The sequence below is a fragment of the Manacus candei genome, unplaced genomic scaffold (assembly GCF_025592945.1).
Source record: "Manacus candei isolate 608988 ecotype Guabito, Panama unplaced genomic scaffold, ASM2559294v1 h1tg000076l, whole genome shotgun sequence".
In the NCBI taxonomy this organism is placed as follows: Eukaryota; Metazoa; Chordata; class Aves; order Passeriformes; family Pipridae; genus Manacus; species Manacus candei.
Genome location: NW_026138124.1, coordinates 5,760,944 through 5,783,068, shown reverse-complemented (window position 1 = coordinate 5,783,068; position 22,125 = coordinate 5,760,944). Strand labels below are relative to the sequence as shown.

Genomic DNA, 22,125 nt, shown 5'->3' with positions numbered 1-22,125 from the left:
GCTCCTGCCCAAACTTGGAGTGGGAAGCAAGCTCTTTCCTGAGCCCCACGGACTCTCCGTAGTGCTGGCAGACTTCTTCAATTCCTTTTTCTGTTGTTGCTTTTCTTTCCTGTATTAATTGACTCCTGAGGACTTACAGCAGTGGGAAAAGCTTCTGAGAAGTCACAGCCTGGAGGAGCAATTTAGGTCTTAATTTTCAGAACTCTTCAGTCTGGTAAGCTGCTTTTATTAATGTGTGTGTTAATTATATGTCAGTCTCGTGGTGAAACTCAGCTTGGGGCAGTAGGCAGGCGACCTCGGGTGACACAGGCAGTTGAAAATGGGACCCAAATTGATGTTCTTCCTTAGAGCTCTCCAGATGGAGGATCCCATCCAGCTGAAGGAGGAGGGCAATAAATATTTTCAGGCCAATGATTACGAGAAAGCCCTTCAAAGCTACACTCAAGCCTTAAAGCTCAACAAGGACAAGGTGCTGCAGGCGGTGCTGTACAGGAACAGGGCAGCCTGCTTCCTCAAAAAGGTGAGAAAAGCTCCCAGTTCTCCTGGGCAGTGCTCAAGGGGAGAAGAGCAGGGAGGCTCACCAGTTGTGGACTGTGTGGTTTGTCTATTTATTGAATAGGGTGTTTGCAAACTGGTCTGAAATTACACGTTCTGGGCTTGTGCTAGAGCTGTAAAGCCTCTTCCTTGCTTCCATCCTGATGGGGCTCAGCATGGAGGTTCAGCTCAGAGATGGTCCCACTAATCACTTTGAAGCAAAGGCTTTTGGCATCCAGGCTGCTCCACGCTTACCAAAGAGCTCTGTAAGCCATAGCTTGGGATTGCTTTTGCAATCTGTCCCAGTATAAGAAAAGCAGGTGAAGATATTTATTAAAACAAAAAGTTATTGCTATCTGTACCAAAATTGTCTCAGCTTGTAGTGGCCTGTTGTGGGAACTGAGCAGATTGCTTGCATGTTCCTGAATTTTCACTAATCCAGAAGTGACACCAACACAGACCAAGGCTGTTGTGAGCATTCCCTCTTCTTTCACTGCCCCCTGTCCTGCTGCATCCTCAGCCAAGTGTGTTGTTTCACCTGCACCACACACCCCTTCCCTTCCATCAGTGATGCAAAGGTGCCTCAGCTCCCCTTCCCTTCCCTAGGCTGCTGCTGGCTTCACTGGGATGTCCTGTTAGGAATTGGGAACAGAGGGGCCAGTGTCCATCAGGAATGGGGACATGCCCTGCTATTCCATGCCTAACAACTCTCTCCTTTCTGGTTTAACAGGAGGAATACGCCAAGGCAGCCTCGGATGCATCTAGAGGTGAGGAGGGGGCCGTTTTGAGAAAGGAGAGCTGTATTGCTGGGTACATGTGCTCAGCCTGCTCTCACATCTACTTTTGGGACACTGTGGCCTTGTCCCTTGATGTCCAGTAACACCCAGGTGCTGAGGCCACAAGGGAATTACTGGAGGTTCAAAAGACAACGCACCAATTCGGTGGGACGGTGCAGTTGGTGCTACTCAGGCACCAATTCACGTACGGTGTTAATAACAAAGCAAACCCCAGTTTACACAGGCCATTCCCAAGCAGCAAACCCTGATGCCTGCTGTTTTGGATCACTTTCCCAGCTATTGACATCAATGCTTCGGATATCAAAGCCTTGTACCGGCGCAGCCAAGCTCTGGAAAAACTGGGGAAATTGGACCAGGCGTTCAAAGACGCTCAGAAATGTGCCACCATCGAACCCCGCAACAAGAACTTCCAGGAGACCCTGAGGCGGCTGGGGGCCAACATCCAGGAGAAGGTAAATGCTGGAGGAGCAGTCCTGGATTCACAGGCCAGGTGTGGGAAGTCCTTGCTCTGGGTTATACCAAGGGATGGCTGGTCATACTGGAAACTTGTAATGATGCAGGGGGATAAATAGGCTCCATTAACTGGAAGTTCATACTTGATGTGTATAAAGCTGAGGACTGGGTTGAATTAAAAAGTGTGGCAGCTCCCTCCAGGGGCTGGCCTGCTCCTGAGTGTCTTAAAAGGGTCCTGGCAGGGATTTGGGCCAGCTTTGGACTGGGTTTGGCAATTGCCACATTGACAAAGTTACCTTTACAGGGCTGCTGTGAAGAAGCCCTTGCATCAGTAGGTACTGTGAGATAATGATTTATGGCTGTCTTGTCCATGCCTATGAGTCTGAGGTGGGTAATGGGTGCTGATAGCTGAGAAGCGATACCTGTTCCATTATTCAGCTTAAATTGTCTATGGTTTGAGGGTCTGGGGTGTTCTCGAAGCAAAAAAAGGAATATTGCTCCCCAGTTTTCTCCCTGTGATGCTCCCTGCCCTCTCTCCCTTGGCACAGCTGCGCATTCAGTTCTCCACGGACTCGAGGGTGCAGAAGATGTTTGAAATCCTGCTGGATGAGAACAGCGAGAAAGAAAAGCGAGAAAAGGTGAGAACTGCTCTGCACTTGGCAAAATGGCTGTTTAATGTCAGAGGCTGCACCAAGGAGCAGAACAGAGTTCCTTTCCCCACCTGCCCTGGATGGAGGATGAGGGAAGGAGCTGGGAAATGAACTGCACTCAGAGGGACAGCTGAGAGGGGAAACGTCCCAGTGAGGCATCATCCCTATGCCAAGGGAAGGCGGCCAAACCTCCCAAAATATCAAAGGTGGGATCACACTGGACTTCTGCTCAGGCCCATCTCTGCCACCCTCTAAATGTTCCACTTAAAGCAGTGATCCACTCTTCTTGGGCAGAGTGAAGGGATGCCAAATGCACCTGGATAAACTGTCTGGGGGATCTGAGCTGGTCTGCTGCATCTGTCAGGAGATGGGCAATCCACAGCTCCCACCAGGACCTCCCAGAGCTGCCTGGAGATGTTCTGGAGGGCTGGGTGTGCCACTGACCCCTGGCTCTTCTGTCTCCCACCCAGGCTGCAAACAACCTCATAGTCCTGGGGCGGGAGGAAGCAGGTGCCGAGAGGATTTTCCAGAATAATGGGGTCAACTTGCTGCTGCAGTTGATAGAAACCAAAAATCCTGAGCTGATCCTGGCAGCTGTGAGGACACTTTCGGGAATGTGCACGGGACATAAGGCTCGGGTAAGAACAGGATGCTTGGGACCTTCACTGCTGTTGCCTTGCACCTGGGGGAGTGGGAAATTGCAGTATGTTTGTGAGCAGTGGGAAAAAAAATTAAAACTCTGACTTGTACTGACTCAGGAATCACTGAGGAAAATAGATTCTTTGTCCCAGCTGAGCCTGACCTTTCTGAAGCACACAGGAAGGAAAGGCCTTTGCTAACACTGTCCTGCTCTCTCCAGGCCACTGCCATTCTCCATTACCTGGGCATCGACAGCATTTGTATGTGGATGTCAGTAGACAACGAGGAAATCTCCCTGGCTGTCTGCAACCTCCTGCAGACCATCACTGACTGCCTGCTGGACCAGGGCAAAGAGGAGCACCACGGCAAGGAGGAGGCTGTTGTGTTAGGTAACAGTGCATGGGGATCCCTCCATCCGGCTGGAGAAGTGGGCTGAGCAGAAGAGCTCTGCTCCTGGGATGCCCACCCTATTCCTTGTTCTTTTGTGAAGTGGGGCCTTTACCCTTCAGCTGTCCAGGATGACAGCCTGCACACAGCTCTTATCCTCATGCATAACTTAAATACCTCTGTTAGAGCCACACGATGGCTTTGGATGGTTTTCACTGGGTTCAGCTGCTTTCAGAGAGAATTTCTTGTAACTGGCTGCTACTGTTTTGCTTCTCTGTAGACACTAAGAAAGATTTGAAGATGATCACAATGCGTTTGCTGGATATGCTGGTCAGTAAGAGAGTGTCTGGGCAAGGGCGAGACAGAGCTCTCAACCTCCTCAACAAGAACATACCGAGGAAGGACCTGAAAGACCATGACAACAGCAGGACCATCTTTGTCATCGACAATGGTGAGCCCTTTCCCGCCATCCTGTTCTGATTTGGGAGATGTGGAGCTGTGTGTTCTTGCCTGCATCCCTGTAGAACTGATCCTCTCTAGAAAATAAATCCTGGAGCAAAGTTAGATTTATTAGCAGGAAACTGTTAAGAAAAAAAGAAGCCTGTGTATGAGAACAAGAATTTTTGAGTTTTTAAAGAGTTGACTAAGATCTCTGGTTAGTTTTTTCCAATGTATTTGCTAATGTTAGGAGGATTTGGCTTGGGTAAATTGTCTAGTTTAGACAGGATGAGATGAGCACCTGCTGAGCTTGGTGGATCCACAAGCTGATCAGTTCTAAAACTGGGCAAGGGTGAAGGATTTGTGTGCAGTGTGTTTTTATACTAATTCCAATGCATGTTACCATTCTGATGGAAGTTATTTAATTACAGTTCAGCAAAAGGAGAGTTAAGACATCCAGAATCACTTGAAAGTTGCTGAGTTTTCCTCAGTCAAAGCCTCCAGCCTTGGAGGTCAGTAGCCTCCTGACAAAAATAACAGATCCAGCCAGAGACCTAATGCAGTTTTGCTTATCTCACTCTGAGAGCTGGAAGAAAGCCTGATGCTGCAAACCTGTAATCTCACCAGCAGAAGCTCCTCCCCAGTGAATATCTAAATGTCTTGTCTGTTTAAGACTTATGTGATTAGGCTGCAAAATAATTGAGAACCATCCAAGCTGGATATTTCACGGCGAGAAACCAACAAATGGCATCTTGAGTTTTGCACAGACCCTCTCCCCTGTAACGAGCTGTATCACTCCATTGCTTCCAGGCTTAAAAAAGATACTGAAAGTGGTGGGCCAGATTCCTGAGATGCCTGACTGCCTGCCCCTGACAGAGAACACCCAGCTGACTGCCTCTGTCCTCCTGAATAAGCTGTACGATGACCTGCGCTGCGACCCGGAGCGGGACAACTACCGGATCATCTGCGAGGAGTACATCAAGTGAGTTGGGAATGGCTTCCTGGGAGCCTTGAGGATGAGATGAGGCGCTTGAAGTCCACTTACATTCCAAACTGAGGCTCTGGGAGATAATGATTTGCTTGAGATCCTGCTGGATCACAGCCTTTGCAGGAATCTGGGCTCAGCTCTGTCCCAGATGCCAATGTATTTCAGCAGAGGAACTCACTTCCCAGTCTGGGGAAGGGCACTCCCTGCCCAAGGGAATGAGAACTGTAAGTAACTCCTGTCCCACGTGCTACTCCCTCTATCCCATGCAGGAGCAAAATCGACCCACAAAACATGGATAAGACACTTCATGCTGTCCAGATTGTGTCTGGAGTTCTGCAAGGGCCCTTTGACTTGGGCAACAAGCTGCTTGGCATGAAGGGAGTGATGGAGATGATGGTGGCCCTGTGTGGGTCCGAGAGGGAGATTGACCAGCTGGTAGCTGTGGAAGCCCTCATCCATGCCTCCACCAAGCTGAGCCGGGCCACCTTCATCATCTCCAACGGGGTGAACCTCCTGAAGGAGATCTACAAGAAGACCAAGAATGAGAAGATCAAAATCCGAGCCCTGGTGGTAAGGATGCAGCCCCTGCCCTTATCACCTGCTTAACCCCAGACCTGGGAGAGTGGGGAGGTCCCGGGAACGGGTTGGATTCACTCACCCCATATGGGTAATGGTTTACCGTGTTTCCCCCTGCAAGTAAGAGAGAGCACATGGATTGCTGGTAATTTTGAAGGCAAAACTGGTTAATCTTCCATGAAAGACATCCAATAGGAGCACAAAACATCCCTTTGCTGTGCTGCAAACTAAACAATCTACGGTGTGTTAGGATGCTTCCTCTTTGCTAGAACTGACTTGACACTTCAGGTGTGGGTTTAGACTGTTTTGGGCAGCAATACGAGAGGGTTAATGAGCCTTTCTCACTGGTAAAATATTTTCATCCTCCTCAGGGTCTCTGCAAGCTGGGCTCAGCAGGAGGCACAGATTATGGCCTGCGGCAGTTTGCTGAGGGGTCCACTGAGAAGTTGGCCAGGCAGTGCCGAAAGTGAGTGACTTCCTTTAGTTCTTCAGTTGTCCTGTGCTTTGCAAAACACAGTACGTTCCTTTTTCCCCATGAGATCCTGCCCACACGTTGCCTTCATTTCCTGTTGCTGCCTGACAGCTGAGAGTGCCCCCAGAGCCACTGCACTGGGACCTGGGGCTCTTCTGTGCCTGAAGCAACCATATGTTCCTCCTGCCTCAACATCCAGATGAGGCTTCTCCCTTGCTCACTGCCCATGGGAGACACCAGGCATGGTGCCTCCCTCTTTGCCAGAGTGGGACAGCCTGATCAAGTGCTACCTTGCATATGCACAAGTCCCTTCTGAAGGGGAATTTACCAGGTGGACTAACCAAGGAGGTGGGATGAAGTTAGGAAGTGACTGAGTGGGTGGTCATTCCTGCAAGCAGTGGATAGCAGGGCATCCCTTGTTTTGTGGGATGGTAAATGCAAAGCAGTGCCAAGTAGCTGTCCTGATCTGCCTTTCCCTGCAGCATTTACATCCCTAAAGCTGGGCCATGGGAGGAAGGTCGTGCCTCAAAGGGAAGCATCCACAGTCTTAGGAGCTGCAGCTGAACCTGAGGACATGTTCGGACCTGAAACAGTCTCAATATCTGTTTTTCCTCCCTCTTTTTCCAAATAAATCAGTCCTGGCTCCTGAGATGAAAATGTGGGTGTTTTTCTCTTTTCCAGATGGTTGTGCAACACCACCATTGATGCCCGCACCAGGAAATGGGCTGTGGAAGGGATGTCATATCTCACCCTCGATGCAGATGTGAAAGATGACTTTGTTGAAGATGAGCCAGCCCTGAAAGCTATGTTTGATTTAGCCAAGGTCTGTCTCCTTTCCTTGTTCCCTCACTTCTCTGGTAGCATAAAGTTCTCCCAGCTCTCCAGCCCTACACTGTCTCCCCAGTCAGGAGGGGCTGTGACCCCCAATCCCCCACCTCTAGTTTAACAAGAATTTCAGTTTTGCCTGTGCCCTGGAGACACCTCAAGGCTGTTACCATCCTGCTCTTCTCCCGAGGCTCAGGATGATTGCTCCTATCTTTACTGTCAGCAACTGCATGAAAACCAAAGCACCAAGGTGTTGACAGCACCGATGATGTGAAACAGCCTGTTTGACCACAAAACCTTTGGGTTTTCCTTGCCACGGGCTATAAAGTGGTGGATAAGGCTAAGAACACTTCAGCTAGTGCATGATGGCAGTCCAAGGGGACCCCTTTCCCTGCTGTGTCTTCCTCACATAAGCTTTTATTTGTCTGTGCAGACAAGCGACAAGACCATCTTGTACTCTGTGGCTTCTGCCCTGGTGAACTGTACCAACAGCTATGACACCAAGGAGCTGGTCCCAGAGCTGGTGCAACTGGCAAAATTCTCCAAGCAGCACGTGCCTGAGGAGCATCCAAAGGTGGGTTGTGTACTGCTGGGGAGCTGGGAGGAGCTGCTCGGATCTGATGACTTTCTTTGGTGCATCCATTGTCACAGGGCTCAGGTCTCCTGTCCCTGAGGCTGAAATTGCTTTGCTCTGCAACCAGGCTTAGCTCTAGCTGGCAGAACAGCAGCTGCTAAGAGCTGATCCTTTTCCAATGTTCCCCCCTCAGGACAAGAAGGATTTTGTGGTGAAGCGGGTGAAGCGGCTGCTGAAGGCCGGGGTTGTCTCTGCCTTGGCCTGCATGGTGAAGGCAGACAGTGCCATCCTGACGGACCAGAGCAAGGAGCTCATTGCCAGGTGCCTCCATTACTGTCCTGGGAGCCGGGAGCACTGGCCAGCCCGTGTGCCATGGAGAGGGACATCTGGGCTGGCTCCTTGTTTGTGGGGTGGGATGTTCTGCCTGGGGGGGGGAGAAACGAAAGGGAGGTGGAAAAAGATGTAAACCGACACTTTTGTTAAGCAATGTCATAAAAATCTCTGTTCTGACCTTGAAGCAGGTTTACAGGGCTGCCTTGCTAGGATGCACTTTGATTTTTTAGTCCTCTCTACTGTTTTTGACTGGAATAGAGTTCATCTTGCTGGCCTGGAAACTTCTTACTGTGCCATTTGTTGCTTCCCCCTAGAGTGCCACAGGCACTGGGTTAAACACCTGGAATTTGCCTGGTGGCTCTGGCAGTCCTGCAAAACCTCAGCCCCCTTCCATGAGGGTTATTGGCTGTTGCTGTCCCACGTGGCTGTTCCACTAAGTGTTGCTGTGCTCCTACAGGGTGTTTCTTGCCTTGTGTGAAGACCCCAAGGACCGTGGGACCATTGTCGCTCAAGGAGGTGGAAAGGTGATTACTTTTCTGTGAAGTTAATGTCTGTTGGGAGCCTGTAACATGCCTCCAGTGAGGGACAGTGACAGAAAAGCACGAGCTGCCCCGGTAGCCCCTGGGGCCACACTGACACTCCAGCCCCATCTCTGCAAGGCTGCAAAGAAGTGATGTTCTTGGAACAACTGTGAGTGAGCTACAGGCTCTGGTGTGGTGCCTATTTAAAAACTAAAGCAAGACGTCACTGTGAGCTGCAGTCCAGACCCATTTCTTCAACAGACCCATATTTAGGATATTTTAAATTTATTTTAGTACATTAAGGCAATCTTGTAAGTCTCCTCAGAGCACTGAATGCTTTCCTGTGTGTCACCAGGCTCTGATACCTCTGGCTTTGGAAGGCACAGATGTTGGCAAGATAAAGGCTTCTCACGCTCTGGCAAAAATTGCTGCTATCTCCAATCCAGACATTGCATTCCCAGGGGAGAGGGTAAGCTTAAAAATAATAATAATAATAATAATAATAATAATAATAATAATAATAAAACCAAAAGTATTAATAATTCCTTTGGCAAATAAAAATCCAAGAGCTGGAAAAGCAGTGACATGCCTTCTCTTCTTAGGTTTATGAGGTGGTGAGGCCCCTTGTCAGCCTGCTGAACACAGAGAGAGATGGCCTCCAGAACTATGAGGCTCTGCTAGGTCTCACTAACTTTTCAGGAAGAAGTGATAAACTTAGGTGAGTTTAACTGCTTTTTAACTTTCCTTCTTCTTCAGGAGTGAAGGTAAATCACATTTCAGCACTTTCCTTGTTGGACTGTGAAGACTGGTAAGTTTGAGCTACCTTTGGCAGAGCTACAAAGCCTCAGATCTAAAAGATTAATAAAATAGGAAAAGGAGAGTGGCACATTTTCCTCTAGAAACAGGAAAGACACGAACCAAATCTGGATTAGACAGGGAATGAACCACATCATGAGCTCCACTGCTGGGGACACTGATTTGTTTCAAGGCCTTCCCTGCCGTTAATACTTGATAAGTTGGTTATTGCTTGACCCACAATGTGTTTCATTTGGCTGCTCCTCAACACAGGTTGAAGATAGTCAAAGAGAAGGCCCTGCCAGATATTGAAAACTACATGTTTGAGAACCACGACCAGCTTCGACAGGCAGCCACGGAGTGCATGTGCAACCTGGTGGTCAACAAAGAGGTAACTCCCTGGGCACCTCACACCTGACTGTGTGCACCAGCCCCCCTGAAGAGACATTCCTGAATGAGTTATCTCTGGGTATCATGGGGGCTTTTTCTTTAGGTTCAAGAGAGGTTTGTGGCTGATGGAAACGACCGGCTGAAGCTGGTGGTGTTACTGTGTGGGGAGGACGATGAGAAAGTCCAGGTTGCGGCGGCAGGAGCCCTGGCCATGCTTACGGCAGCACAAAAGAAACTCTGCTCTAAGATGACTCAAGTGGTAAGAGCATAACTCTGATTATTGGCAGTGTAGGTGTACCCTGGAAGGGGCCTGGCTCAGACATGAAAATGCCTCTCAACAGAAAGATTCGGTCTGCTAGTTTGATAGTGAGGAGCTCGGTGAAGCTGAGACCTGGTTGTGCATGCTCCTTGTCCATTTTGATAAATAACCTGAAATGGTTTCGCTCAGAAATGAGAAGAGCTTGATCGATAACCTGCTGAGCTTTACAGATCCCAAAGCATCTCTCTTCCCTACACAAATCCCTGAGAACCCAGACCCTGCAGCTCTGAAGAGCTGTGGTTGGGAACTCTGAATGCTGTTGTGCTGCACACATGATGATGTTGGACACTGGGGCTTATTAGAATAAAAATGATTAATCAAGGCAAGAGAGAGGCTCAGAAAGGTCAGGGTGGGGGAGTGTGTGATCTGCTCCTGGTCATCTCAGCTGTGCCAATATTCTGGCCAGATTCTTTGCACAGAGATTGTGCAGCAGCCTGAACATGAAACCTTTGGAGTCAGGTTTCCTTAGTTAAAGAATGAAATAACCACAACTGACATGAGCGTTGCTCTTCCTTCTGCTGAGCAGTGCCTTGCCAAACTCACATCTTTGGTTGAGATGTTCTGCAGATCAATACTCATGATCTCTCTTTCCCTTGAAGACCACCCAGTGGCTCGAAATCCTGCAGAGGCTCTGCTTGCACGACAACATGGAGATCCAGCACCGAGGGTTGGTTATTGCTTTCAACTTAATCAGTGCTGACAAAGAGCTGGCGCAGAAGCTGGTGGGGTCAGAGCTCCTGGAGATCTTGACCTACGTCGGGAAGCAAGAGGATCACCCCAAGAAGCAGCACATCATTAACGTGGCACGTGATTGCCTCACGAGGTGCATGGATTATGGGCTGATCAAACCTTTCTCTCAGGCATGAGGGGGTGAAAAGCAACAAAAAGGGCTGAATGTGGGGGGAAAAAGTGCTGTGAAGAAATATGGAAAAGTGAGAGCCACGAGGAGAGTCTAATGCCATTGTCAAGGTGCGGAATAGTTTGAGGACAGCTTTGGAGGATCAGAAGCTCTACGAGAAAAAGGAGGGCATTTGCCTGGGAAATTTGGAAAGTGTCCATCTGAGTAATTCCCAGATGGTATAAATCCTTTCTCTGCCCCCATTCAGCTGATAATGATAAAAGCTTCAAGGCCCAGCTGTAAAAGAGTCAGTTGTGTTGGAAATGTTCCAGGAGCCTGTTGGAAGGAAACTCAAATGAGCTGAAGTCTGTTCTGAGTCCACCTCCAGCCCCTGGTACTTCTGGAATTCCCAGCAATGGTGGAACAGAGAGGGTTAAGTGTCTTCTATTCTGCAGTCAGAAAACAGGTTGGGTTTTAGCTGTGTGCTTCCTTGTTCATTTATGGTAAGTTGTGTGCCAAAGTGTGAGGATGGTGGATGAACTATTAATAAATTCACTACTTTGTTCCATGTGGAATTCCTGTTCTGCTTTTATTAAGCAAAAGGAGAATCTAAGGCAACTGGGTAACTGGAGTAATCTGTAGCACAGGCTGAATTTCCACCCTTTGAGTGCTGCTCAAATGAAGATGCAGAGTCATCACTCAAGGCTGTACAAGGAGGTGACAACAAGGGGTTAAGCTGAGGTTCACACCAGAGCACAGTGTTTGGCTCAACAGGGAATGTTGAAAATATCTCATTTATGAAAAAAGCAGAATGAGAAACAAACGCACAAGTTGGTCATCACATTAAACTTCGTTATATAAATATTTTCATTCAAGCACAGATTCTTAATGGATTCTGTGGGCAACACAAAAAAACAGAGACCCTTGCTTTAGTCCCTGGGGGGAAGTCCCTAAGTTTATGGTAAATATAATCTTACTCGGCAATAATTTAAATGTGAATTCAAGCGCAGTAAAATATCTCTGATAATACGAAATATCGGTGATGCCCACAACAGGCATAGCACGATGAAATGTTGAGGTTTGGAGGTTATGAGAGGAACCATGGGGAGAGTCTTTCCTTGCGTGTTAAGGAAAATAAATAAATGTAAAGTGTGTCTAGCTTCCTGAATTTAGAAAAGCCTAACATTTGTTAAGCTAACAGGTTTGATGACATGAAGGAAAATTTATTTGGAGCGTTATTCCTGTGTACAGTATCTTCTTCATACTGTAACCATATTCAGTTTACAATGACAGCGGGAGGATATCAGACTCTTCTTCCAAAGCACATGCTGTGGTGGAAAATATGGTTTGTTTTTAACGAGCCTGCAATTTTTGGATACCCAGTTTTAGGGATGTTGAATCTGCCTTTCCAAAGTACTTCACATTAACTCTGTACAGAGTTTTATCTAACCAACATCTCTGACACCAAGACAAAAACCCGACATTGGTACTGAAGGGCGAAGTTTTTATTCTCTGTGGAGCAACTGGGTTCCACTAATCCTAATACTAATACTAATCCTGTTCCTGAAACTGAGTGGGGAAACCACTTATGTAAAAGCCATTTATTGGCATTTTTTAGCTAAAACACAGACATAACAGCCACTTTAAACTGACAGAGCCCGCCCGCTCCCTCAGGCCCCCTCAGGCCCCCTCAGACCGCTGTGGGCGGGAAACGCTCGCACCGCCCCCGGCTCTTGTAACGCGCCTTCCTATTGGCTCCCGCCAGGCCCCACCGGCAGAGCCGCGCGCTGCCATTGGCTGTTGGCCACTAGGGGTGGGATAAAGGCGGGTGGCTCCGGCCTGGCATGGCCGGGCCTGGGGGAACTGAGAGTGGCGTGAGGGGACGCGGGACAGCGGGGCCGGGAGCGGGGATTCGGGGCCGGGGGCAGCTCAGGGCTTGGTGTTGGGGGGGCACGGGGTCAGGGAGGCTGAGCCTGAGGATATCTGGGGAGGGCTCGGGGGATGCGGGGCTGGGTTAGGCCGGACGCGGGCAGAGGAACTGGGAGCTGAAGAGCTGCAGGAGCCTGGGGGAAAAATAAAGGGAAGGAGATGGGAGAGTGCAAACGTGTGGCATGAGGGATCAAAACAGGCCTCTGGACCCCTGGAGCGACACTGATTGCAGCGGCATTCATGGGTATGACACGGTTTTTTCCTCATTGTAGAGCCTGGTACTGACTCTCCTGCCCCTGGAATGCCCACTCGTCACCGGCCTTCCCCAGCTTGGCTCTAGCAGGGATGTCCCTCCCTTCCTGAGCTCCCCTGCTACACGTGCTCCTCCTCCTAGGACGGAGGAAACCACCTACTGCTAACTTGGGATCAGGCTCCTTACGGAATGGAAATAGATTTGCCCAAAGCAATGATGAGCGAAGTATAGTCTGAACTGGTATTGCCGAGACTCCGTGTCTCTGCTCTGACCAGGGCATGATCACCTAATCTTCTCTCTGAGCTTCTTTAGGCTAAGCTCGTCTGGAGGAAACAGCTTTGCTGCTTCTTGAAACTTTTTGATGCCCTCTCCCCCCCTAAAAAAAAAATATTGAAAAAAAAATTAAGAATTTTTAGCAAAATTTTTAATGGTAGAAAAAGAAAACCTCGATTTGAAAAATGAGTGGTGCAAATACTTGTTTGGGTTTGTGTGTCTTGCTGCATGCTGGGTTTAGGACTGAGCTTGCAGTGAGGGGAGTTTCTTGTTTTGTCTTGTATATATGACATGGCTCATGACATTCCAGATACTCTGCCCCTATATCTTCTCTGTAGGGTGGAGTCTGAGCTGCCTGTCCTGTAGATGCTCATTAGCAGTTTGTCCAGCTGTATTCTCATCTAGCGATTGCCAGCACAGAGCCAGGAGTATTTTTGGAATACTCTTGATGAAGTGCAGCCCCTTTGAGGCTGGGGGAGAGGCTGGGCTAATTAAGCAAGGAGAAGGAAGGAGAGAGAGCTATTCTCTAACCGAATTTTTTGTTCTTTTCCAGGTCCTGTTGACACCTTTATGTTCATTTCTCTCTTTTCTGTGGAGAAGGAAGCATCTGTGGGGAATATATACCTAGAAGTATGTTATGGTGGTTTTTCCCTTAACAGGAAAAGCTACATGGTTTCTCTTAAGGAAATAAGTTGCTAATACATTGCTTTGTGAACACCGTGTAGATGAGCTGTGAATGTGCCTCAGGTTCACTAATTATTTGTTAACAGACTTGCAAAGTCAAGTTCTGGCAGTGAAGTACTGGGCAGCTCCAGTGCTGTTGTTAATGTTGGTGAAATTGTATTAAGCAAAAACTAAGCATTCTGAAGGCATATATATGATACATCACTGTATGTAAGACACAAATTAGTATGTGAGTCCAAAGGTTGGCTTAATAAAGTTGGTGTTACCAGAAAAAAAAAAACTCCTCTTGTCTATCTTTAGCCCATCATGGCTTTGAGAACACTGTCACAGTTAAAAAGCAGATAAATGGGAATTTTTCTCTAACCCTGATGGGTCTTGTAGTTTTGTTTTAGAACATTAAACCTGATAAATGTGTATGTATTTGGCTACGAAGGACAGGTTTTGACGAAGTCAAATCCAAGCTGGCATCCTGCAGCCATCTACAGGAACACATAAAATCCATGGGGTGACTGCAGAGTCTTGTCACCATTGTGGGCTCGATGCCTGTTACTCAATTAAGGAGTAAAATTTAATTTAAAGAGCAATTTAATGTTCAAAAGAGTAATCACAGCTGCTCAGCACTGTGAGGCTTAGGCGTGGGTGTTCTGTGGAGGTCTTGGAGCTGCTGTGGAGTTGGCCAGATCCAGGTTTGGCAGGGACAGGGTGTTGTGCAGTGGGGAGTGGAAGGCAGCCAGGGCCTGGCAGGCAGTGGGCATTCTGGGGAGAGGAAGAGATTAATCCTGGGAGAAGGGAGTCTAGAAGCCCTGGAGCAGTGTGAGATCAGGCAACTCTGTTGTGCTGTTTGGCCTTTAATGAATCCTTCTGGATTAGAGGGAGGATGGTGCAGAACCTGCCCAAGAGCTCTGCAGTGCTGGCAGGTGAGTCAGCATTGGTCAGTCTTCTGTCCCAGGTCTGCCCAGCTTCTCCCTGAGCAGCAGATGGATAATTTGGAAAGCATAGGAAGGACAAAAGGAAAATAAACCACTTGTGAAACTGAATCATTAGTCAAATGCTTCAGCCCTTATTTAAATGAGCAGTTGCACTGGAGTCACCAGGACATTAATACCCAGGCCAAGGCCAACCCTCTGAAAAGTGATTTGAAATCTCAGATCATCTCACACCCTGATGGGACTGCTCTTCCAGTAAGATGTGTGTGCTCTTACTGGCTCTCTGAAGGAAGAGAGGTGTCTTCGTGGATCCTGTAACTACTGGAGAAAGGAGAAATGAGACAGTTTTTATTGTTATTCCATAGTGGCACAGGTAGAAGGGTCTGGAAGTTGTACAGAGATAAAAAGACAAGTGTCAGGGACCAATCTCATTTGTTACAATAGGTGTTTTCCAGAGCATCTTTGGGAGGATGCAAATTACTGTATTTTCCCACATTATTCAGTAACCTTGCTACCTTAGCTACAGGTGAGGGAGGATATTGGAGATTTTTATCTTCTGAAGCAGAGCTAAAGCAGGGGGAAAATGAGATGCCTGGTTCAGTGGATTAAATGTCTGAAGATATCTCTGAATCTGGAAAGGACTTGTACTTTGTGCAGCAAACTTTGCTCTTGTGTTCTGTAAGCACTGTCACTGTGATGTCTGGAGCACTGCTGCTCCCTAGAGTCAGGAAAAAACCTTACAGCTGTCAAGCAGGAACCAGCCATGGCACACAGGTTTCTTGCCTCTTGTGTTCAGTGAAAGGATGTTTTGTATTGATAAGAATGTGCTACATGGCTGGGACTGCAATATTTGCAGTGTAATACTCAGAGATTCTCGGCTTACAAAATGCTAATCTTACATCCATTATCATCACATGAAAAGATGAAAGCAGCTTTAGTCTGGTCTCTCTTACGTAAATAGAGCCCCCAGAGGAGCAAACTCTATTGGAACCAGAAAATAATTAAGTTAGGTTCTCAATCAAGAAAGAATTTTGCTTTATAAAAGCAGATAATAACGAATGCAAAGACTTATTTAACAAAAAGCAACTCTCACCATTTGGCAGCTCCTGTTTTAATCTGGTTTGTCATTTTCCTCCCTTGTGCAGAAAATGTAATGTTCCTTGTTTGTACACATGACCTTTTGTTCCTTTAACGAGTCAGAAGTCTTAATTTAGAACTACTGATGGCAATTAGGGGTGTGATGTTCTCAATTCAGGGGTGAGTAGCCTGAAAATGCAGGAGGCTGAAGGGCAGCATGACCAGAGCAGAGGTTTAAGCTCATCTCCACCTCTGACAAGCCCCAGTGCCAGAGCTCAGCCTGGGAAGCTGCTAAGGGAAGAAAAACTCTCCTAGAGAATTTCCCTACCTCTTTAATTTGCTGGCTCGTGCCCTTGGGCAGGACTTTTACCAGTGCTGGTCTCTGATCCTCACATCTGCATTCTTCTTATCCAAATCAATGTTCCTTCCCTTTCAGCTGGTCTTTGAAGGCATTTCTGTACTGTCTGACAGACTGGGGCTGCCTGATCCCTCTGGAACTGCCACAGGATGTTGGAACAGCTTATCAACAAAGGGGAGAGCCTTGCCAGAGGCAGCAAAACTGATGGACCACCAAATTCAAAGGAGCTGCAGAGCTCACTGAGGAGCCGGAATTCCTGGGATGTAAGAAGGGGTGCTGGAGGCTCCCAGCAGCCTTTCAGCTCTCAGGGGAGTACAGTTTGACAAGGTGCTGCAGCTCTGTGGCATAGCCCGTGACAGGGCAGCGCTGGTGAGCCTTCACATGGCTGTAGATGCAGCGATAGCAGAACACGAAGCCGGACGTGGACAGGGCCGTGGCGTTCACACGGATCTTGCGGCACAGAGGGCACACGGTCTTCAGTTTGGGCAGCAGAGCTGAGCTGGGCTCGTGGTCCAGGTGCACAGGAGGTGGAGGAGTTGGGAGAGCTGTCAGAGACTTGATGGTCTCCTGGTTCTCTGAGGAGTACCACCAGTCCAGGAACTGGAGGAAGAACACGCTGACGGACAGCCCGGTGGAGAGGGAGAAGGCGATGCCACCCAGAGCTTTTCTCAGTGCCAGCTGCACTCGTGATGTAAAGCTGTGGCAGAGAGAAGAGTATGGAGAGATGGTCACCACTGCACATTTATCCATCTAGAAACCGTGGAAAAAAGTACTTGGGAAGTCACTGCTTCCTACAGCTCCTTAATGCTGAGGAAGTTGATCAGCGTGTCCCATGTTTGTAGTGAGGCATGTGTTAGGATGTTTCTCTCAGATTCTTTGTATTTTAAGAAAGATCCAAATCCTCTTTCGTTCAGAAGTCTAAATTAAGAGAGTTTGGATTGAGGGGACTTGGACCACAAAGCATTTCACTCATGGCTGACCATTTTACAGAATATTAAGTGTGGTCATGACTAGCTGCTGCTCAAGAAAATCAAAGAGCTAAGCTTCAGTCCTTTTAGCAACATTGCTGCAGTCTAATTTCCTTGTTGGAAAAGTGCAGGTGAAGACTGGACAGGATAAAGGCTGGAATGCCTCAAAAGACCCCCCCAAACCCTGCAATGTCATTACCACAAGATGTTAAGCTAATCCCTGCTACTTGTTTCCTTACTTTCACTAACAATACTCCCTTTTGGAGCACGTTTTGCCATTCTTTGTATTGAAGAATTTCTGCTGCTTTGCAGCATCACCTCAAAATTAACACACCCAAGGAACCCCCTGGAGAGCAGCAGGTTCTGACATACCTGTGTGTCTGACTTGAGGTGGCTCCAGACAATTTCTTCTCCAGGGCCTGGATGTCCTCTGCAGTCAGCCTGACCAGGCGGACCCCAGCCAGCCTCAGCAAGGGGGAATGATGCTGAGCTTTCCCAAGGATGTAGCACAGCTGCTGGATAAGAAACCAGCCCTCCCAGGTCATGTTTACAAAGGGGTAGGCAGCTAGAAAGGCTCTGTAGAAGCGCTTCCAGGATGACGATGGAGGGTGGATGGAGTACTCATCCTCCTCCCTCAGGCTGGACACCAGTTTCTCCAGCTTTCCTTTCAGATAAGGAACAAGAACCAGCAGGAGCAGAGATTTCCAGTGCTGCCTCTTTGGCAGGCCAGCCGTGGCCAGGGCCTGCCGTGTGCCCTCTCCCATCGGGATCCTCTTCAAGCTATAGAAGTTCTCGGAGAAGGAGGCGCTGCACCTGGCCAGGTAGTGCTGCTGGAGCAGCAGATCCAGAAGGACGTAGATCTCATCAAACCAGTGCCACACAGAGCCATACCGGGCAGGATTGGACTCGGCAAGCACCTGTTGTGAAAGGGGACATAGAAGGAATCACAGAATGGTTTGGGTTGGAGGGGTTCAAAGACCATCCTGTTCCACCCCCTGCCATGGGCAGGGACACCTTCCACTAGCCCAGGGTGCTCCAAGCCCCGTCCAACCTGGCCTTGGACACTTCCAGGGATGGGGCAGCCACAGCTCCTCTGGGCAACTTGTGGCAGGGCCTCACCACCCTCACCGGGAAGTTGCTGAGAGTGGAGTATTGTGCTAAGTTATAACTTAATACAGCTCTACACGACGCCTCCGGTTCGGGAGAGTCACAACTGCCCCACTGCCAGTGAGAGGAGCCCGACCCCGCTCCTGTGCCCTCCCCCGCGGCCCGGCCCGCCTCACCTTGACCAGGTGCTGCAGGGCGGGTTTCACGGCGGCCATCAGGCTGTCCTGGGCCACCGCTTCGAACACAGACGGCCTGTCCCCGCCGGCCGGGGCGGCCGTGAGGTGAGCGCCCACCTCCGCCATCGCACCGCCGCGCCCGCCCCGCCGCCGGGGGGAGCCGCCGCGCCGCGCCCCACACGGGCACCGCTCCGCCCCGCCCACCCGGAAGCGCGAGCGGTCTGCGCTCCGCCCGCTCTATGGTGGGGGGGCGCGGCCGCTCTGGGCGTGGGAGGGTTTGATCTCGCTGCTCGCGAGTCCGCCCGGCCCCGCCGCTTCCGGTTCCGCCACCGCCCCCGCAGCGGTGAGTCCGGTCCGTGAGTGGGGCCGGGAACTGGGATGGACTGGGACGGACTGGAAGGGGGCCGGGAGGGGCACTGGGAGGGGCACTGAGAGGGGGACTGGGATACGGTGGGGAGGGGCACCGGGGGGGGGGCGCTGGGAGGGGATCCTGGGAGGAGGCGAAGAGCACTGGTAGGATACTGGGATAGGATGGGGAGGAGCACTGGTGGAGTATTGGGGGGATGCTGGGAGGGGATACTGGGAGAGGGGACGGGGAGAGGGCTGGGAGGGGATACTGGGAGAGGGGACGGGGAGAGGGCTGGGAGGGGCACTGGGAGGAGCAGCAGGGTCGCTGGGAGGGGATACTGGTGGGGGTGAGGGGCACTGGTGAGGCCCCAGTGGGGTGCTGGGAGGGGCACTGGGAGGAAGTGAGGGCACTGGTGGGGTGGTGGGAGGGCGGACTGGGATAGGGTGGGGAGGGGCACTGGTGGAGTCTTGGGAGGGTCTGGGAGGAGATACTGGGAGGAGGTGAGAGACACTGATGAAGTACTGGGAGGGGAGACTGGGACAGGGTGGGAAGGGGCACTGGGGGACGCTGGCAGGTGATACTGGGTGGAGGTGAGGGGCACTGGTGGAGCATTGGGAGGAGCTGGGAGGGGGGACTGGAACAGGACGTGGAGGTTGCTGGTGAGGCACTGGGAGGGGCACTGTTGATGTACTGGGAGAGGATGGGGGGTCACTGGGAGGAATGGGCAGGGGGGTGCAGAGGTACTGGGAGGAGGCACAGGGCTGGGGATGGTGGGACTGGGGAAGGGAAGTCGGGTGGGAATGAACACAGCAAGCTACTGGGACACTGGTGAGGCCAGGCAGGGAGGAGGGCTGGAGTGCTGAGAGGGACTGGGCAGGCAGGCACTGCTGGGGCTGGGAATGCTAAGGAGGGAAGCTGGGGTTGGTGGGGAATGATCCTGCGACTGGGGAATTCTGGGGAGATCCATGGAACGCTGCCGAGAGGGAAGGGCTGGTGGACAGGGGCTTAGGGGGGGTATTGGGGTACCAGAGGGGAGTGTGGAGGGGGTGCTGTGAGTCCTGCTGGAGGTGTGGGGGTGGCAGCAGAGCTGGGAGGGGGGTTCCAGGGAGTTGGGAGGTGACAGGAGGCAGAGGGCATTTGAGAGTGGAGGGGGGAGCACCACGAATTCCCTGCCCCAGCACAAGGTGCAGGTTTCTGGAGCCTCAGCACTGCTCTGCCTCTGCCATCCATGTTCCATTGTCCTGTTTATTTTCCTGGTGTTCCAGTGGTTCTGGGCCACTCTTGGGCTGTCATGTGGCTCCTTGAGAGGCTTTTCAGGGGAAATGGGTGGCACCACTTAACACTGGAGTTAAACCAGGGATCATTGTAGAGATTTGGGGGTGCAACAGTGGATTGTTTCAATGCCAGGGAGCTTGGATCGATCCCAAAGCCTTAAACCTGCCTCCTCCCTGTGTGGAATGGTGGTGGGGAGCTGATCAGGCTGTTGTTGGAGCCACATGTGGGGTAAAGCAGGTGTTGGTCAGACACAGGATCCAGTTTTTTGTGTAGTTTTGGGCTGAGGAGGTTTATCTTACTGGCTGTGATGGTTCCTTAGACCTTTCACTTAATCATGGTTTTGGTTCAATCTGCATTTAAATGTCAATAAGTAGCATTAAGAACTGCTGGACATTTCTGGAGCAATTCCTGTATTTAATGTCTTCTAGTTTGCTGGGGTTGGATCAGGAGCCTTTTGCTGTCAGCTTTGAACACCTCTTACCTGTTTCCACCTTAGCAAGGGCTGGACACAAACAATAGTAAGGAGGGGGTAACCTGCTGGGAATTTTCTTCTAAAAATACAAGGTTTTTCATGATGCTGTCATAATTTATCTTGGCTCCCTGCAGTTTAGATTTGTGTCCAGGAAGCTGGCATTTTCTGGAGGGATACAAACAGCAGTGTTTTAAATATCTGGGCTGTTTTGCTTTCATTTGCTGCAAACCATGCTGAGGTTGTTAGTGATGAGATAATGCTCAGTGCTGCTGGCAAGCTGTCTGTGAGCAATGTGCAAAGCAAGCCCTGACATACATGGAGCAAAAATGTGTGTGCTCAGGAGAAAAAGGCTTTATCCTGTGATGCACTTGGAATAGGGTGGTTTGGTTGTTGACCTAAGTCAGTTCTCATTTACAGCCTGTCAAAGCAGGTTGTAAAGATTGGGCTGTGCTTGGCCCTGTCTGAGTGTTTCTAGGATTCTTCATGTTCCCAAGTATGTGATCTGAAGGGAGGAAAAACAGCAAAATGTCCTGCTTTAGGGATTTAATGATCATCCCTGAAATTCAGCGAGGTCCCTCCCTCTGTGTGTGGGGCTTTATGCAACTGGGATAATGGTTATGGTGGTTTGGGTTTTTTTCTCCTCGATTTGCTCTCTAATCTGCTGCTCTGGCCCCAGTTAAAGCTGTATTAGAGTAGCTCAGCTGGGAGATATGACCCTGGCAGACAAATCCACATATAATGCAAACAAAGAACATTGAGGCCACGTTCAATGCCTTTTGCATGGCACTGTGCCAAGTGCTCTCATAGAGAAAAACATTTAAGTCATCTTTTAAGCTGGGCTCAAACCCGAAGGACTGTGCCACAGTAACATTGCAGCTGAACACAGGGTCTGGTTTTAATTACAGAACAGTCCCACAGCAGCCTCTGCTTTCGGGGGGGGCTGTGATATTTTTGCTGGAAAAATTTGCAGTGCTGTGGCTCGAGTGGTTTTCCCAACCCAGCCTCTGTTTTGGAAGGAGGTTAAACCTCCTCTGCAGGAGGAACGTGCTTCCAGAGCTGCCTCCAGGCATAGTTTGCTCTCCAGCTTGGAGCAGAAAGGGAGAGAAATCAAACCCAAACGCAGTAATTCTGCCTAATTAGGATGTGGCTGTAACCACAGGGCAAGCAGGAGCTCCAGGGAACTGGGAAGAGCAACAGGTTGTTCCTTATCCTGTTGTTTGGCAGTTGGGCAGGGTGATCCCAGCAATGCCATGTGGGGCACAGAGAAGGAGGTGGGAATTGGGGAATTACCCCCGAGCTGCTGCTGGGAATTCAACTGCCAAGGTGTTAAACTGCTCGGGGTGGATGGGGGCAAAGGAATGGTCATGGGGTTGGGGTTGGTTAAGGGATGAGGAAGGAAAGTGTTAAGGAACACCCAGCTGGTTGCACTGCTGGGCAGAGTCTTGGAGTTCAGAGCTGTGCTGGTCCTTTTGTTGCTGAGCCAGCAAGACCTGCAGGGTTTAAAGGCAAGACAGGCAGCATTTAGGGAACAGATGACTTAGTGCTTTGCTAGCAGCGTTTAAGGTCATGGAAGGATGTGTAAGAAAAGGAGAATTGGGGAAAAAAGTAGAAAAAGGAGGTAAGAGATGGAAAAAAAACCTTTTTTGAGGTGGTTTTAGGGTCATATTTCCTAGTGCTGATACAGACTGTTTCATCAAGAGCAGTCAAACTGCCCACTCCTCTGCTTGTTTTTCAGCCAGTACTTGAAAA

At 49.8% G+C, this 22,125-nt stretch overlaps 3 protein-coding genes and 1 non-coding gene across 7 annotated transcripts in view; 3 read left to right on the top strand and 1 right to left on the bottom strand.

The window, feature by feature from the left end:
- The first annotated feature begins 1 nt into the window (after position 1).
- UNC45B (unc-45 myosin chaperone B) lies at positions 2–11,097 on the top strand. The gene is made up of 20 exons (XM_051809255.1): positions 2–214; positions 349–520; positions 1,265–1,301; positions 1,608–1,783; positions 2,333–2,422; positions 2,905–3,072; positions 3,294–3,462; positions 3,741–3,911; positions 4,709–4,880; positions 5,156–5,456; positions 5,834–5,928; positions 6,616–6,757; positions 7,193–7,333; positions 7,527–7,654; positions 8,124–8,190; positions 8,543–8,656; positions 8,790–8,905; positions 9,256–9,373; positions 9,476–9,631; positions 10,291–11,097. Exons 2-20 carry the CDS (start codon positions 359–361, stop codon positions 10,555–10,557), a joined length of 2,790 nt encoding a protein of 929 aa, XP_051665215.1. The 5' UTR covers positions 2–214; positions 349–358; the 3' UTR covers positions 10,558–11,097.
- Positions 11,098–12,919: 1,822 nt separating this feature from the next.
- LOC127481153 (Z30 small nucleolar RNA) lies at positions 12,920–13,017 on the top strand. The gene has a single exon (XR_007908114.1). It is a non-coding gene; the product is annotated as a Z30 small nucleolar RNA (small nucleolar RNA).
- Positions 13,018–14,920: 1,903 nt separating this feature from the next.
- On the bottom strand, positions 14,921–18,480 carry PEX12 (peroxisomal biogenesis factor 12). Its single transcript, XM_051810088.1, has 3 exons — positions 18,281–18,480; positions 17,370–17,914; positions 14,921–16,726 (listed from the first exon to the last, which is right to left on the bottom strand). The coding sequence occupies exons 1-3, from the start codon at positions 18,404–18,406 to the stop codon at positions 16,327–16,329; spliced, it is 1,071 nt and encodes a 356-aa protein (XP_051666048.1). The 5' UTR covers positions 18,407–18,480; the 3' UTR covers positions 14,921–16,326.
- Positions 18,481–18,506: 26 nt separating this feature from the next.
- AP2B1 (adaptor related protein complex 2 subunit beta 1) overlaps positions 18,507–22,125 on the top strand; it is a 79,440-nt gene continuing 75,821 nt past the window's right edge. For 2 of the 4 annotated variants that reach the window (XM_051810085.1, XM_051810081.1), the window contains exon 1: positions 18,507–18,623. The gene's annotated coding sequence lies outside the window, so the exon portion shown is untranslated. Of the gene's footprint in view, positions 18,633–19,789; positions 20,423–22,125 lie in introns of those variants that run through there. The other 2 variants (XM_051810082.1, XM_051810084.1) reach the window with 2 other exon arrangements.